General features: G+C 28.8%; 1 protein-coding gene across 1 annotated transcript in view; it reads left to right on the forward strand.

Moving 5' to 3' along the window:
- Window positions 1-7: 7 nt before the first annotated feature.
- Window positions 8-14,627, forward strand: part of LOC100201348 (ubiquitin carboxyl-terminal hydrolase 3) — a 32,021-nt gene continuing 17,401 nt past the window's right edge. Inside the window, exons 1-4 of the mRNA XM_065816292.1 lie at window positions 8-148; window positions 291-581; window positions 819-879; window positions 3,723-3,806. Of these exons, the coding sequence (XP_065672364.1) occupies window positions 488-581; window positions 819-879; window positions 3,723-3,806 (239 nt within the window). The 5' untranslated portion in view covers window positions 8-148; window positions 291-487. The remainder of the gene's footprint in view (window positions 149-290; window positions 582-818; window positions 880-3,722; window positions 3,807-14,627) is intronic.

A 14,627-nucleotide genomic window follows, 5' to 3' on the forward strand; every position in this document is an offset into this window, starting at 1 on the left:
TGTTGAATGTACGGGTCACTTCAATTTTCCGTTCTTTCTCACTTAAGTTCAATCTCACTAATGAATATTATTAATTAAGAAACACATTAAAGGAAAGGAACCGTCAAAATCGATAATACAATTTCTCTCTTGAATACCTTTAAAATAGGTGCGATTATGTGACATTTTTTTGTTCAAATTATTTATAAAATAATCAAATATCCTTAAATCATCTCTGTAGAACTTTTTACATTAAAGAATTGATTACAACAAATAGCTACTTTAATTAGGCTTCTTTCTCTTTATATCAGGCTGTGGCGTGACTCACAGCTCCGGATTGCGGATAAAAAGTAGTAAATATCCTTAAGTAAAAGATTACGGTGCTACAAATTCGGAATAATTGAATCTTAGTAAATAACTTTTAAATAGTTATCTGCGACTCAGTAGCAATTGCATAAAGTTAAATTTTAAAAAGTTGTAATTTATACTTTATTATTAAATACGAAGAATGGAATGTAATCATCTAGAATTGTCTGTGGAAATATCTCCTGCTTTTGTCAGCCGATTAATGAATGAAAATCGAAATCTATGGAGTTGCTCAGGTAAATGATGTTTTTATAAATTATAATGTCTTATATTATCTTATAGTATAAGATAAGAAATCTCTTTTTTTCTTGAAAAAGTAGTATAAGGGGAAAACAAGGTATCTTTTTTAATTTCAGAATTAAGTATTTTCTTTATTCTCAAGGTAAATTTTATAAAATAAAAATGTTTTTAAAGCATAATAAATGTGTTCTTAGAGTATAGTATTCAATATTTTAATACACTGACTACTTTAGTGTGCAAAACGAACAAAAGTCCATGGATGTGTTTGAAATGTGGTGAAGTTTTATGTGGAAGGTATTTTAGTTTTTATAAACATTATTTTTCTGTTCTAACTATTAAAAGAAATACTTCAGTTTAATAGTAATATTGCTTGGAGGTTGAAGTTTAACAAAAATTACAAATAATCCTAGATTAAAATACTAAATCATATTTTCAAATGATTGATTGGAGAAAAATTAAATCACAACTATGGAGTTGTCTTATCTTTTTAATGATAAACTTATGATTATCCAATTATATTGACACAAATATAGTATACACAATTTAGTATTTTAGTTTAACACGCATATACTGGTCAGAACCTTTTTGATAATGTTAGGGCTATTAAAAATATTTTTCAAAACTTTAAAAATTAATGTTTATGTACACTGATTCATTTCAGGGTTTGAAATACAATGTTCTAAGTGTTGATGCTTGGCACTTGTTTAAAGAAAATACACTGTATAGATATACAATGTATTTTCTTTAAGCAAGTTAATTTATTGAAAGAAGCTGTAGTCATTTATTTCAACCACTATTAAGTTAGGAGAGAAGAAAATAAGGAATAGTGCTAAAGAGCAAGAAAACGGTTAACAGAAGACTTAAAATGTTAAAGGTTGAATGAATCAGAAAGACATAAAGATAGGAGAGAGTTCCAAAGCATTAAAGTGCAGGGGCAGTCAAAGCAGGTCCAATTATGCTTACAATGTTTTTAGACCTTGTCTTAAGGAAAGAGAAAAAGCATAATTAGAAGAACTAGCCCAAATATGACAACAGTATTCCATACTGGGGCAAATAAGGGATTTAGCAAATTAATTTATTTAACGAATAAGAGACAGTATACATACAGGTAAAAATAAGAATTATAGAATGGAACCAGGAGTAAGATTATGAAAAGCACAAAAAATAAAAGCAACCTTAACATACTAACTTTGCAATGAATTGTATATATGGTTTCTATGAGAGGTCAGTATTGAACAATAATCCAAGAAGACATGAAGAGGAGTGTTCGGCAAGGTCCCAAGCTGTTACTAAAGAGAGATCAAATTTAAGATTGTTACTAAAGAGAGATCAAATTTAAGATTACTGCAAGTCCAAATCTGTTACTAAGTAGAGATCAAATTTAAGTTTGACTGCCTGTTCTAAGAGATTGAAAAGAGAAGACTTTTTATCAAGACAGGAGTATAAAGTATAATATTTTATTAAAATAAATATAATGCTTTAATACTGTGTTATTACCAAATACTTGAATACACTGCAGGTAATGTTAAGAAGGGTTACCCTTTTCCCGTTTAGGTATAAAATGGAAATTTTACATACATGTGAAGCCATTTTCACTATGCCAAAACTTTTTTCACTTGGAATATTTAAGCTAGAGATGTCACGAATACCAAATATTGAGTATTCGGCTAGACACTTGGCCGAAGCATCAAATATTTGGTGACACTTGGTTATTTTTTTATACTTACAGTTCTTGAAATTAGGCTCGGCATTCAGCAATGCTTACCTTACTGCCGACCTCAAATTGTTTAAAGGTCAGCAAAAAACAGTTTAAGTTAGGCAATTTATTGCAGATCTCAAACTGTTAGAAGTTGCTATAGAGAGATATAGCAACTTCTTAATATATAATAAAGAACTAAGATATATATAAAGAACTTCAAACTTATATGATATTTTCACTGCAATCTTAAAGCATGGTTTAACTTCAATGTTAATGTCAGTTATATTGTTGTCATTTTTACCAGAAAGCTGAACTTGCAGAAGTACAAAGCAGTTGCAAAAACTGGCATAAGTGTGCCAAAAGAATTTTGCAAACATTGATAATTTAAAAAATCTTTTAAAACTATTTTAAAAGACTTTTTAAATTATCTAATTAAAAATAGTTATGGCATAAGGTAAATCGCTCAACATGTGGGTGAAATCGCCATTTTGTATGTAAAATTCACACGGTGTTACACTTCTTAACAAGGCCTGCACTTAGATTCATCATAAAAACAAGTATATGATCTACAACTTTAATGATATCAAAGAGGACACATTGTTGATCTCAAATTTGCATTCAACTCTGAGTTATGTTTAAAATAAATTGAATTTTTTAATTATTTAGTTTTATCGAAGCCACTTTTCCAGTGAGCGTTTTGTTTTTGTATACTTTTATAACTTTTTCTACAGTTTTTTTTCTGCCTTGGGACCTTGAATCATGCTTTCGAAAACTGGACATAATGTTTTTACTCTAAGATGTGTGTTACTTATTTTTAAATAAAATAAAAAAGTATTATATTTGTTTCAAAATCAAAATGAATTTTTTGTATAGAATTTAATTCTCAAAAGCATTAAAGAGAAAAAGAATTAAATACAATTTCACAATATCAAATTAATTGGAATGAATGTATTGAGAAAGAATATTTGAAAAATGTTGGAATCATTTATTTTTTTTAGTAACCAAAAAGTTACTTAAAGAGAAAAATAAGAAAAAGTTGTTTAAAAAAATACTGTAGTCTATTTAAAATAGTATTTTTTTAATCATTTCATGCTCATTCTGATTAGTTAGTCAAGAGTCTTTTAGATTCTATTTTAAATTTTTCCAAGGAATAGTGCTCTTTATGATTATTTAATAAAAATTTTAATAAAATCTTTTATTGAGGGTTGCACGTACCCCTTTGTCCATGTGCTTAAGTAAAATGTACCCAGTGTCCCGTCTCCCCTCCTTCCCCCTCCCCCTTTCTCCCTGACTCTAGGCAACTCATGTGTGTGTGTGTGTGTGTGTGTGTGTGTGTGTGTGTGTGTGTGTGTGTGTGTGTGTGTGTGTGTGTGTGTGAAACTAAATAGTTAAATTGTAATTGACATTATTTAAATAAATATAAAAAATGTGTTTATAGATATGTGAATGGTCATGCAAAGATCCACAGTGAATCATGCACTTCGCATAATGTTTGCATTGATGCTTCTTTAATGGTCTTTTGGTAAGTACCACTTTAATGGTATTTTGGTATGTACCACTAAACTATATGTAAAATATAATAAGAAAAAAAAAAGAAAATACTCATTTTTTAAAATAAAATAAAATTAATTAATATCGTTGTTGTAATTTTATTATTAATATATTTACTATAATATACATATTATTTATTATTACTTGCAAATTAATACATAAAATGAAAAGTCTTAGGTATTAATTAGTATTTTCATTTGTTATACATGTTGTTTTTTTTTTTAATACGCTTTGTGTATATATTTTTAAGATAGAGCAGAAATTCACAAATTTATACTATATCTTAACTGCCTAATTGCACACAAGTTTTTCCTTTATTATATTATTTATAAATATTTTTCTGTTAAAGTGGATGATAACAAAGGCACCTTCGTATATAAAGACAGGACAATTCTAGGAAAATAATTTAGGCAGTACCCCCTGTGCCGGCACCTGCCATAAGGGTATTTGGTGTAAATTCTCAAAAAAAAATTTGTATTTGCTGTATTAAAAAAAAATGTCCTCTGTTTCTGAATTTGCAAAACTTGTTCAAATATAGTCCCTAGATATTAAATTTTACAATCCAGGCCCTCCCAAAATTATAAGATTTTGCAAGGTTTGATTTTGATGATGAAATTTATAATACATTATATATCATAAAGTTATGCATATATTTATTATTTATTAAATACTGGCACATAATATGGATATATATGGGTATAAACATATATTTTTAAATTATTAGCTTCAAACTATGAATTGAAATGCTTTTAAATTAGTTAACTATTAATTGAGATGCCTAATTAAAAAATATATTATTTTTATGCTTTTATTTTCTCCTGTTTATCCTTTATCTATTTTATCATTCATTAAGTTTGTTTCCCTTTTTAGTTTATGGTTTGTTTATTTTTAATTTTCTTATTAAATTATTTTGCTTTTTTAAAACATGCAAATAATTAACATATGCAAAAAACCGTGGCTAAGTCGTCAAAATAAAATACTGTATGAATATATTGTATGCAAGGTATTCAACTGCTTGCCTTTCCAGACAGCCCTTCTATATATTTATCCATGGTTTGCTTGAGTTGATTGCACTGTTATTAGAAATAGTTTCGGTTTTGTCAAGCCATTTTTTTCCAATCAAAACAACCACTTTTCTAAATTGGAATACTTTAATTCCTTAATCAAAAACTTGCTTCTTTTAAAAAAAATGTAATTAACAGAAATCAATTTAGAATTATTTTCTTCTTTACAGTGACAATATAAACAATAAATTGCATGAGCAAAATGAAGTTCTACAAATATTAAATTGTACAAAAGTTTCAACTGTTATGTTTTTTTATTAATAAAAAATCACTAAAATATAATTATCACTAAATAATTATTTTAAAGTTTATGATTGTAACTATTTTTAAATTGCGCTATTACTGATTAAGTACAAAAAAACTTTGGACTTTTTTGTTATATTACTGCAATATGCTTACAGCAATTTATAGAATAAGTTTGTGTTATTACTTGCATTTTAAGTCTCACTGCATTAAAAAGGAAAAACTGTACAACCCACAGTTATTTGTCAATATAGTGTGAACTTTAAGTTAAATCACCTTTAAAAAATGATGCAAAAAAAGTTTCAATTGATGGTGCACATGCATTTTTTGTGGGATAACTTTCAAAATCTCTCAAAACCTAGAAAATTAGGCATTTTATATTTTGCAAAGTACAGGCATGAAACATTTTATTTCTAAAGTAAAGGCAAGTTTTCAGTTGAAGCACTTTTCCAATTTTGGCAACTCTTCCCTATTTATATGTCCTGGTTAATTACCAAGAGAGAACATGATGATCAGATGGATGTGGGTGTAATTCTTTCAAAATACATGTTTAACAATAAATGCACTTTTAAAAACGCAACTATACAAGCTAGTATTATAATGAACTTTTTTTAATATTTGTGTCCAAAGAATACATAAATTTAAACACTATTATCTTCAGTCATCAGCATTGTCAGAAGTCAAAGAAAAATTTGGCAGTATGTCAATCTATAATAAAACATGGGTGATGAGCACAAAGGGAATACATAAGGCACGTAATCCAATTTACTCCCAGTTTAGACTCACCAAACAGCTTTTGCATATACAGCATATGCATGCTGTATCTGCTTTCCTATTCTTAGCTAATGCAGGCTTTTTATTCAAAAAAAAAATTTTTAATTTTTCCTTTTGATACCTTTATCTTCTGCAGCATTTTTTGGTGTATTTTTTGTATTTTCTTTTCTGGTACCTTCTTTATATTCTTTAAATCTTTTTTGCTATTTTATTTTTGGTGTTCTCGTTTTTTTTAATTTATTTTGGTGTATCTGTTAAGATAAAAGTCCTTCCCTTTTTTAAGCCAAATTTTTTTAACTTTGTGGTATCAAAATTTCTGATATTAGCCAAATGCTTTCAAGTTCTTCCAAAGTTTCTTGTGTTATTTTTGCTGCACTCGCTGCCAGTGATATGAGAAGTGTTCAGTATTTTCTGGTTTCGCAACTGATAAAAGGCAAAATAATCAAAATTTACATATAAAAAAATTACAATTATTATTATTACTATTAGCCAAAGCTAATTGACCTTTGCCAGATAACAACGCCATTATAACACGCATTGCATTTTGGGATCGCCTGGGAGCAAACAATTCTATTCAATATATAATTCTATGTGAAAACCCAGCAATTATTGCATTAGCTTAGATTATTATTCTTATTTATTTGTTTGAATATGGTTTTTACTTCAGATTTGTCAAAGTGGAAAGTAGATGACTTAAAAACGTATTTATTAACAAGAGGTGTCCCGCTTGGTTCAGGAAGTGCACGAAAAGCACTTTTAATAGAAAAAGTTATTATGGCAGAAGCTTTAAACCTACCATTGTTACCTACCACTGATAACCATATCAATGAAATAAATAACAGTCGAAGAAGGAAGTTAGTTGTTGAAGATATTCTACATCTTCCATTTCCTGAAGATTTAAAAAGTAACTGGCAAAGTGGAATTCAATATCTTCCTAATGCGACTTTAGAAGTCATTAAAGAATATGCTATTAATAAGAGTGCAATGACCGCATTTAGAGAAGGAAAAAACTTGCAATATTCTGGGCATGTTAAAGATGTCACCATTAATAACATTGTTGACAGTATTCGACATTGTTATGTTAGAGCTACTGTTGTTCCACAGACAAGAATAAATGAAAATCCATATTTAGTTTGGGTATGTTTTTATGGTTCAGAGTATGTTTTTACTGCTGAATGTTCGTGTGTTGCAGGTTATAGTTCATCCTGTAAGCATGTCTTTAGTTTATTGCATTATATTGAGAATGAAGTCAGGTTAGGCCATAATAAAACATGTACTGGCAAAAAACAACAATGGGATGTACGAGTTGAAAAGCGTCGAAAAATACACGAACCATGTGAGATAAGTTCAGTTAATTTTAGGCGACCACATCCTGAAAATGATGATGTTAAACCTGGTCCAAGTAGAAACTTTTATGAACCTCGTTCACGAACAGACATTGATGTCACATATTCACCTGAGGACTGGGAGAATATTGCTAAAGCTACCAATGGTAATGCAAGTGTTTTTCAGTTTAAAAAAACAAGTTTTTATAAAATATATATTGATTTTACAATTACTACAGAATATCCTAAAACAATTGATGAAATAGTTTGTATAACCGATATGAATTTGTTTCATTATAACTTAAAAACCTATCGAACAAGTTCTAATATTAAAAAAATTTGCAATATAACAACAGACCAGTCAAATTCTGTTAATTGGTTTAAATGTAGAAATGGTGTTATTACATCATCAGTATCCCATGAGGTAATTCAGAAAGTTAGTGATAGGCAAACAGTTACAAATCCAACATCCTCTTTTAACTTATGTGTAAAGATTTGTGAACAAATTAAAACTATTTCCAGTAGTGCCCTATCATGGGGACGAAGCAATAAAGAATTTGCTGTCAAACGTTATGTTAGAAAAAACAAAAGTTTACATAAAAATTTTAGTTGTAACATAGCAGGCTTGACAATATGCTCTGAATATCCATTTCTGAGTGCAAGTCCTGATAGAAATATCAATTGTACTTGTTGTGGATTTGGTTTGTTAGAATGCTAATGTCCTTTTTCAGCAAGAGATAAAACCATTTCAGAATACCTTTCAATGCCTTCTTGTTTTATAGTAAAAAGTAATGAAAGTTTTGCAATCAAACTTAATCACCCTTATTACACCCAAGTTCAACACCAACTATTTGTTACAGGTGCCAATTATTGTGACTTTGAAATTTATTTACCCAAAGAATCTTGCACATTTCGTATTTCTAAGGATCCAAAGTGCCTACCAAAATTAGTTACATATTTTAACAATGTTATGCTTCCATATTTATATGACATAGATTTTGTAAGAACCACTTTCACCTGCAGAAAAGTCATCCAAAGCCTTGTTTCACAAGTTTGTTGTTTCACAAGTTGAAAAGGTAGAAAAGCAAAATACAGCAGTATTAGAATTAAAATAATTAACAGATAATTACCAAATGTAAAACTGTAGAAAACTATATAAAGTCAATATATATATATACATAATCAAATAAGATAAAAAATCAAACATCAATATATGTATGTATACATATATATATATATATATATATATATATATATATATATATATATATATATTATATATATATATATATATATATATATATATATATATATTTAAAAAAATTTATAAATGAGTAAATAAAAAGAATAGAATTAAAAATAAAATAAAAACATAAAATAGAAAATAATATATATATATATATATATATATATATATATATATATATATATATATATATATATATATATATAAATTATGTTAGTCTATTTTACAAATAGAGTGCTCAATGTTCTTAAAAAACAGCAATAATAAATTTGAAAAAAACACATCTAATTTTTTTTTTCAACAAATTTTTTCTCAGTCAGTACGTTCATCAGGAAGTGTGTGTATGTATATATATATATATATATATATATATATATATATATATATATATATATATATATATATATATATATATATATATATATATATATATATATGTATATATATATATGTATATATATTTATGTTTATATTTATATATATATATATTTATGTTTATATTTATATATATATTTATGTTTATATTTATATATATATTTATGTTTATATTTATATATATATTTATGTTTATATTTCATACAATAGTTTCTTCAACAAATTGTTTCTCACTCAGTAGGTTCATCAGGAAGTGTGTGTATGTATATATATATATATATATATATATATATATATATATATATTTTATACAATAGACGGAATAGAATTAAAGTAAATGAAAAAAATAGAAATAAATATATATATGAAAAATAAAATAATTGAAAAAAGTAAAATAAAATTTAAACTAAATAACCAACTAAATATAAACAAAAGTTATACATTTTCATGTTTGATTTTTTTAAATCTAATTTACTGCCAACAATGATGTAAGCAACCACTATTTCAGTTAAGAGTTACAGAAAAATGAGAGTAAAGTTAAAAGCAAGAAAGCCGTAGAATGAAGACTGCGAGGGAAAAAATTAGACAAACAAAAGTTTTTAGAGCATGAAGGAATAGATACAGTAAAATTATGTTTATTGATACGGATACTGATGCTGCAATAACACTATTTTTATATTTAAACCAAGTGACTTTGCTGAATTACAAGTCACGCATAATTAAAAAAAGATTTGGTTCATGGAACAATTTTAAAAAAGAGATAGAGGTGTAATATTATGACCATGGGACACATGGTCAAGCTTAGAAGCTAAAACTGGTCCAACTATATTTATAATAAGTTTTGTGATTTATGAAGAGAAAGGGCATCATTTGAAGAACTAGCCCAAATGTGACAACAGTAATCCATACAGGGACAATTAAGAAATTTGTAGGAATCAGATGTAAGAAAATGGTGAGCAAATGAATGACAACCTTAGCTGATGCTAACTTTGGAATTGTTTGTTTATAAGGTTTATACGAGAAGTGGTTACAAAATAGTAATCCAAGAAGACTTAAAGTAAATGTCTCAGTAGGAGTGTTACCATTTATCAATATAGGAATATCAACAGCATAGTGATAGTTATTTTCAGTACACTACTATGTATAGTTCTTTATTTCTTTTTAATATCATTTTATATATATGCGGTAGTGGTGTAGTGGTAAGAGCGCTCGCTTTGTAAGCGAGAGGTTCGGAGTTCGACTCCCACCACGTCCCTGGAAGTACCGCGCTCAACTTAGTTTCTCCGCGCAGCGGCCTTGCTCGGCAAGGTTCGTGTTTCAGAGTTTAAGAGTTGAGAGAGGGTTGCACTACGAATAACAACTTAAAAAAAAAAACACAAAAAAATGAGTAGCCTCCTCGACTGTAGTGGCCCCTATCGGGCCTTGGGTAGGTGAATAATCTGAAAAAAAAAAATAAAAAAAATATCTGTGATTATTTACTAAATTAGAATTTCTTTACTTGGCACAATATCTTTATTTTGTATTTTTTTTTTTTTTAATACAAACTTTGACATTGTTAAACTTTTATATATCCAGGCACTTTGTGACAATTTATTGTAATAATATATAAAATAATAATATCACATGCAAGGGATAAGGGAAACGTCAGGGAATTCAAAGAATGTCTGCAAGCAAAAAAAAAGAACTATCAGGGAAATAGGGTTGAATTTTGGAAAAATCAGGGTAATCTAAGGGTAAATAGCTGCAAGCTGGTTAGACATCTATCAGTCATATATTTTATACATAATGTGGGCAGATTGCTTTATGACCTATATATATTTTTTGCAATGTAAGGTGTTTTTCTAAAAAAAATCAAGTGCTTTTTTTCTAAAGTTGAATTTTTGTAAGTATAAATTAAATCAGGGAAACAGGTAAAGTTCAGGGAAATCAGACTCTCTGACATCGTATGCACCCTCAGCACTATGCAGGTGCAATCACACTGTGACCTGAACTTTTAAGGGTCCCTAAGTATAAAAAAAATACTAGTATTAGAAGCTACAAGAGGTTTTAGTGTTAGCAAGATTTTTAGTTATTAGGAAAATATTATCGGATCCATAGTATACACGGTTCAAGGCCAACGACACTGGTTTTGAAGGTGGGGGATCACGATCATCAATTTGTAAAAAAAGTCCTCGATATCTTGATTTTTAAAAAAGAAAAAAAAAGAGGAGGTTAGGTGCCCCCCCCCCCTTTCCCCTGTCGTTATGGTTCTGACATAAGCCCTTAAGTAACTAAGATAACGGTGCCTCTTTTTATGAAAATTTAATTTTTGTGATCAACATAACCATTCACCAAAACTTCCTGCATCCGTCACTAGGAATAAATATAAGTATTTGATACTAACTTTGTTGTTAACATCTACATTAATTAGATAATTGATAATAATAGATCAGATATTAATTTAATCGCTCTAATAGAGCGATATTACGCAAAATTAGATTTTATTTCTTTTACAATAATTTTTATTTCTAGAATTATTTCCCGTTATGTTAAAAGAACGTAAATGTATGTATGTTTATTCGTTTCTTGCAATGATTATGCTTTTTTTTTTTTTTTAAATAAGTTTTTATAAAAAATTTAAAATTAGGCTATTTCACGAAGACAGTGTAACCAGATTTAAGCCTCCCAGTGGCTATTGATATAATAGTAGCACTATCATCACACCAAAGGATTTCGCTTTTTTATTATTTTTCAATAATCTCTACTAATTTTTTAAAATTAGGTAACCGAAACGAAATAATAAATTTCTATTAAATTATGTAGAATACACTTAAATTATGTAGAATACACAGAATTATGTAGAATATGAAGGACTGGATATATTCGCAAAAGTTTTGAGAAAGAACGTCAATGCTATTCGACAACAAATGTTTCAAATGGTTATTTTTTTTAAATTCATAATAAATTACGCTTTTTTTAATACCAAATTTGGCTTATTTAAAAAAAAAAATTACGGGATAACAAAAAAGAGAACGCCCCTGGACATTTGACACCTTATTATGTTTGCATGCCTATAATGACTATAGTAGATGCATAAATATATCAGTGTGACAATATATCCTGAAGATTAAAGCTTACTTGTCTATAAAACTGCAGTTTTTCAAAATAAATGATATTTAACTGTGCAAGCAAAGATATTAAAATGCGAATATAAAAAAAAAATTAATCAAACTCATAACATAGTACAATAATAACCAAAAATTAAAAAGCAAAATCCAGGTCAGAACTCGGCACCTCTGGACCGTTTTCGAGACTCGCCCAAGGGGGGGGGGGCAACCAATCACTGTTCCTTTTTTAGAAAAAAAGAACATTGGTTGGTTGCCTCTCTCGGAAAGGGTCTGGGGGTGCCGAGTTATGACCAGGATTTTGCATGCTGCATAGATATTAAAATGCAAATTTAAATAAAAAATTAACCAAATTTCATAAAATAGCACAATAATAAACAAAAATTAAAGAGCAAACACAACAGCCTGCGAAATTCAGATCAGAACTTAACACACCCAAACCGTTTTTGGGACCTGCCAGAGGGGAGCAACTAACCACTGTTCCTTTTTGAGAAAAAATGAACAGTGGTTGGTTGCCTCTCTCAAAAGAGTCTTGAAAAGAATCTAGGGAGTGATGACTAGAATTTTGCAGGCTGCAGAAATATTAAAATACAAATATAACAAAAAATAAACCAAATTTTATACAATAGCACAATAATAACCAAAAATTAAAAAGCAAACACAACAGCATGCAAAACCCAGGTCAAATTCAACACCCCTGGACCATTTTTGGGACCCGTCCGAGGGTGTCAACTGACCACTGTTCTTTTTTTCAGAAAAAATGAACAGTGGTTAGGTGCCACTCTCGAACAGGTCTTGGAAAGGGTCCAGCAAGCGCCAAGTAACAACCCAGATTTTGCAGGCTGAGCACAGTACAACTAGTTCAAAAAACAGATTTCAAAAGTAACATCAAAGAACAACAATTTATACTGCTGTTGCTTTTACTAGAGGTGGTTGCAGGTTAAAAATGGCAGCAGCAATTATCCATATATCATCTATTAAAGGGACTAATGTAATAGGTAGAGTGTTCTTTAGAAGTGGAAATTCTTTCAGCCTTCCAATGACACGGTCAATGTGTATTCTTGCACATGCTATGCACTTGCAATGATACACTTCAGAGGGTGTAAACTGTCACTTACTACGTAAAAATGGTGGAATTACAGCTTTTACCTGCCTTGATAGAAATAAATTTTGAACATTGCAACCTTTATCAAAAAGTGCAATAAAACCGGGAGTGAATCTTCTTGCAACATTGCAATCTTGAGTGATAAAACGATTTGAGGAAGATCCAGAGTAACCTTTAGAAACAAAAGAGATAGAACCGCCTTTAGTACAAAATATAAGTTTTTTTAATGTTTCTACTTTTATAAGAACTATATGTTGATATTGAGCTTTAGCATTGGCAGATTTTTGAATAGTTTGTTCAGTACAGTCACCAATTCCTTTAACATAAACAAAATCTCCAATAAAATGAGGATGTGTGAAATTTAATATTTCTTCTGGAGTAGGCCAATACATTAATGGTTCAAGTTCTCGGGCTAATAATGTAATAAATGTAGTTAAAATCCTAGATGCGTGACTTACTGAAATTTTAAAGCGAAATGCTAAATCTTGTAATGGTGAGTCAATTTGAATACGCATTAAAGTAAGTAACACTTCATCTTCAACAAAAAGCTGTCGTGATGGACCAGGTTTCTTTTTACTTAAAGGTTTACTAGCAAGACTAAATTGATATTGCTTTGGTTCAAATGAACATTTATGATCCATGAAGTATGAAATTTTTTTTTATGTTTAGCTTGAACACGGCTAACAATATATAAAAAAACATTTTCAGTTGGACACCCAGTATACAATTTTATGACTTTGGGTAAAGAACGCACTGCCTCCCATGTTAATCTTTTATGACTACTTTGTTTATAAAGTGTTGTTGGTGTTAGATAAGTTGCTGGTGTGTTAAATATTAAGTTGAATTGTTGTGGAGAAAGTTGCTTATCAGATGCTGTTGATGATAGACATGGAGGAGATATTGACATATAAGACTGTTGGAGAATGTTGTTGTTATTGTTACTGCTACTAGTAGTGGTACAGGTACTTGAAAAATGTGTATTTTTTTGTTTTTTAGAAACTTTATTAGGTGTATATCGAGGCATTGGTAATTTTCTTTTATTTTGAGGAGGAGATATTTCATATCCTTTCAAATATAACCTTGGATGAGGGGATAGCTCAGTTGGCTTCCCATATTCAAAATGATTTGCACATACTTTTGTATTCTTATTTACAGTATATAGCTTTCTTTTTTTTGTTAAAGGGTCGACTATTTCTCTGTTAATAATTTTACTCCATGTGGAAAAATATTTCTCTTTACAAGTAAAAAATTTTAATTCGCTGAAACTAAATGTCTTCCAAATATGATCTTTCAAAACATACTTTTCTTTGTATCGGCGATCGTTGTTACAACCAAAAACTGCACAATGATCACTCTTACCCATTAAAAAAAAGCGAATAAAAAAAAAAATAGTTGTAAACCATATAGATAATAATGATCAACTTTTATAAAACTAATTAGAAAACAGCAGGATATTTACAAATTTTAACTTTTATTTGCTCCCAGGCATCCCAAAATGCAATGCGTAGTTATAATGATGTCATTATCTGGCAAAAAGTTTCAAATCAAACATTCCA

Source organism: Hydra vulgaris, chromosome 13, assembly GCF_038396675.1.
Source record: "Hydra vulgaris chromosome 13, alternate assembly HydraT2T_AEP".
NCBI classification, from domain to species: domain Eukaryota; kingdom Metazoa; phylum Cnidaria; class Hydrozoa; order Anthoathecata; family Hydridae; genus Hydra; species Hydra vulgaris.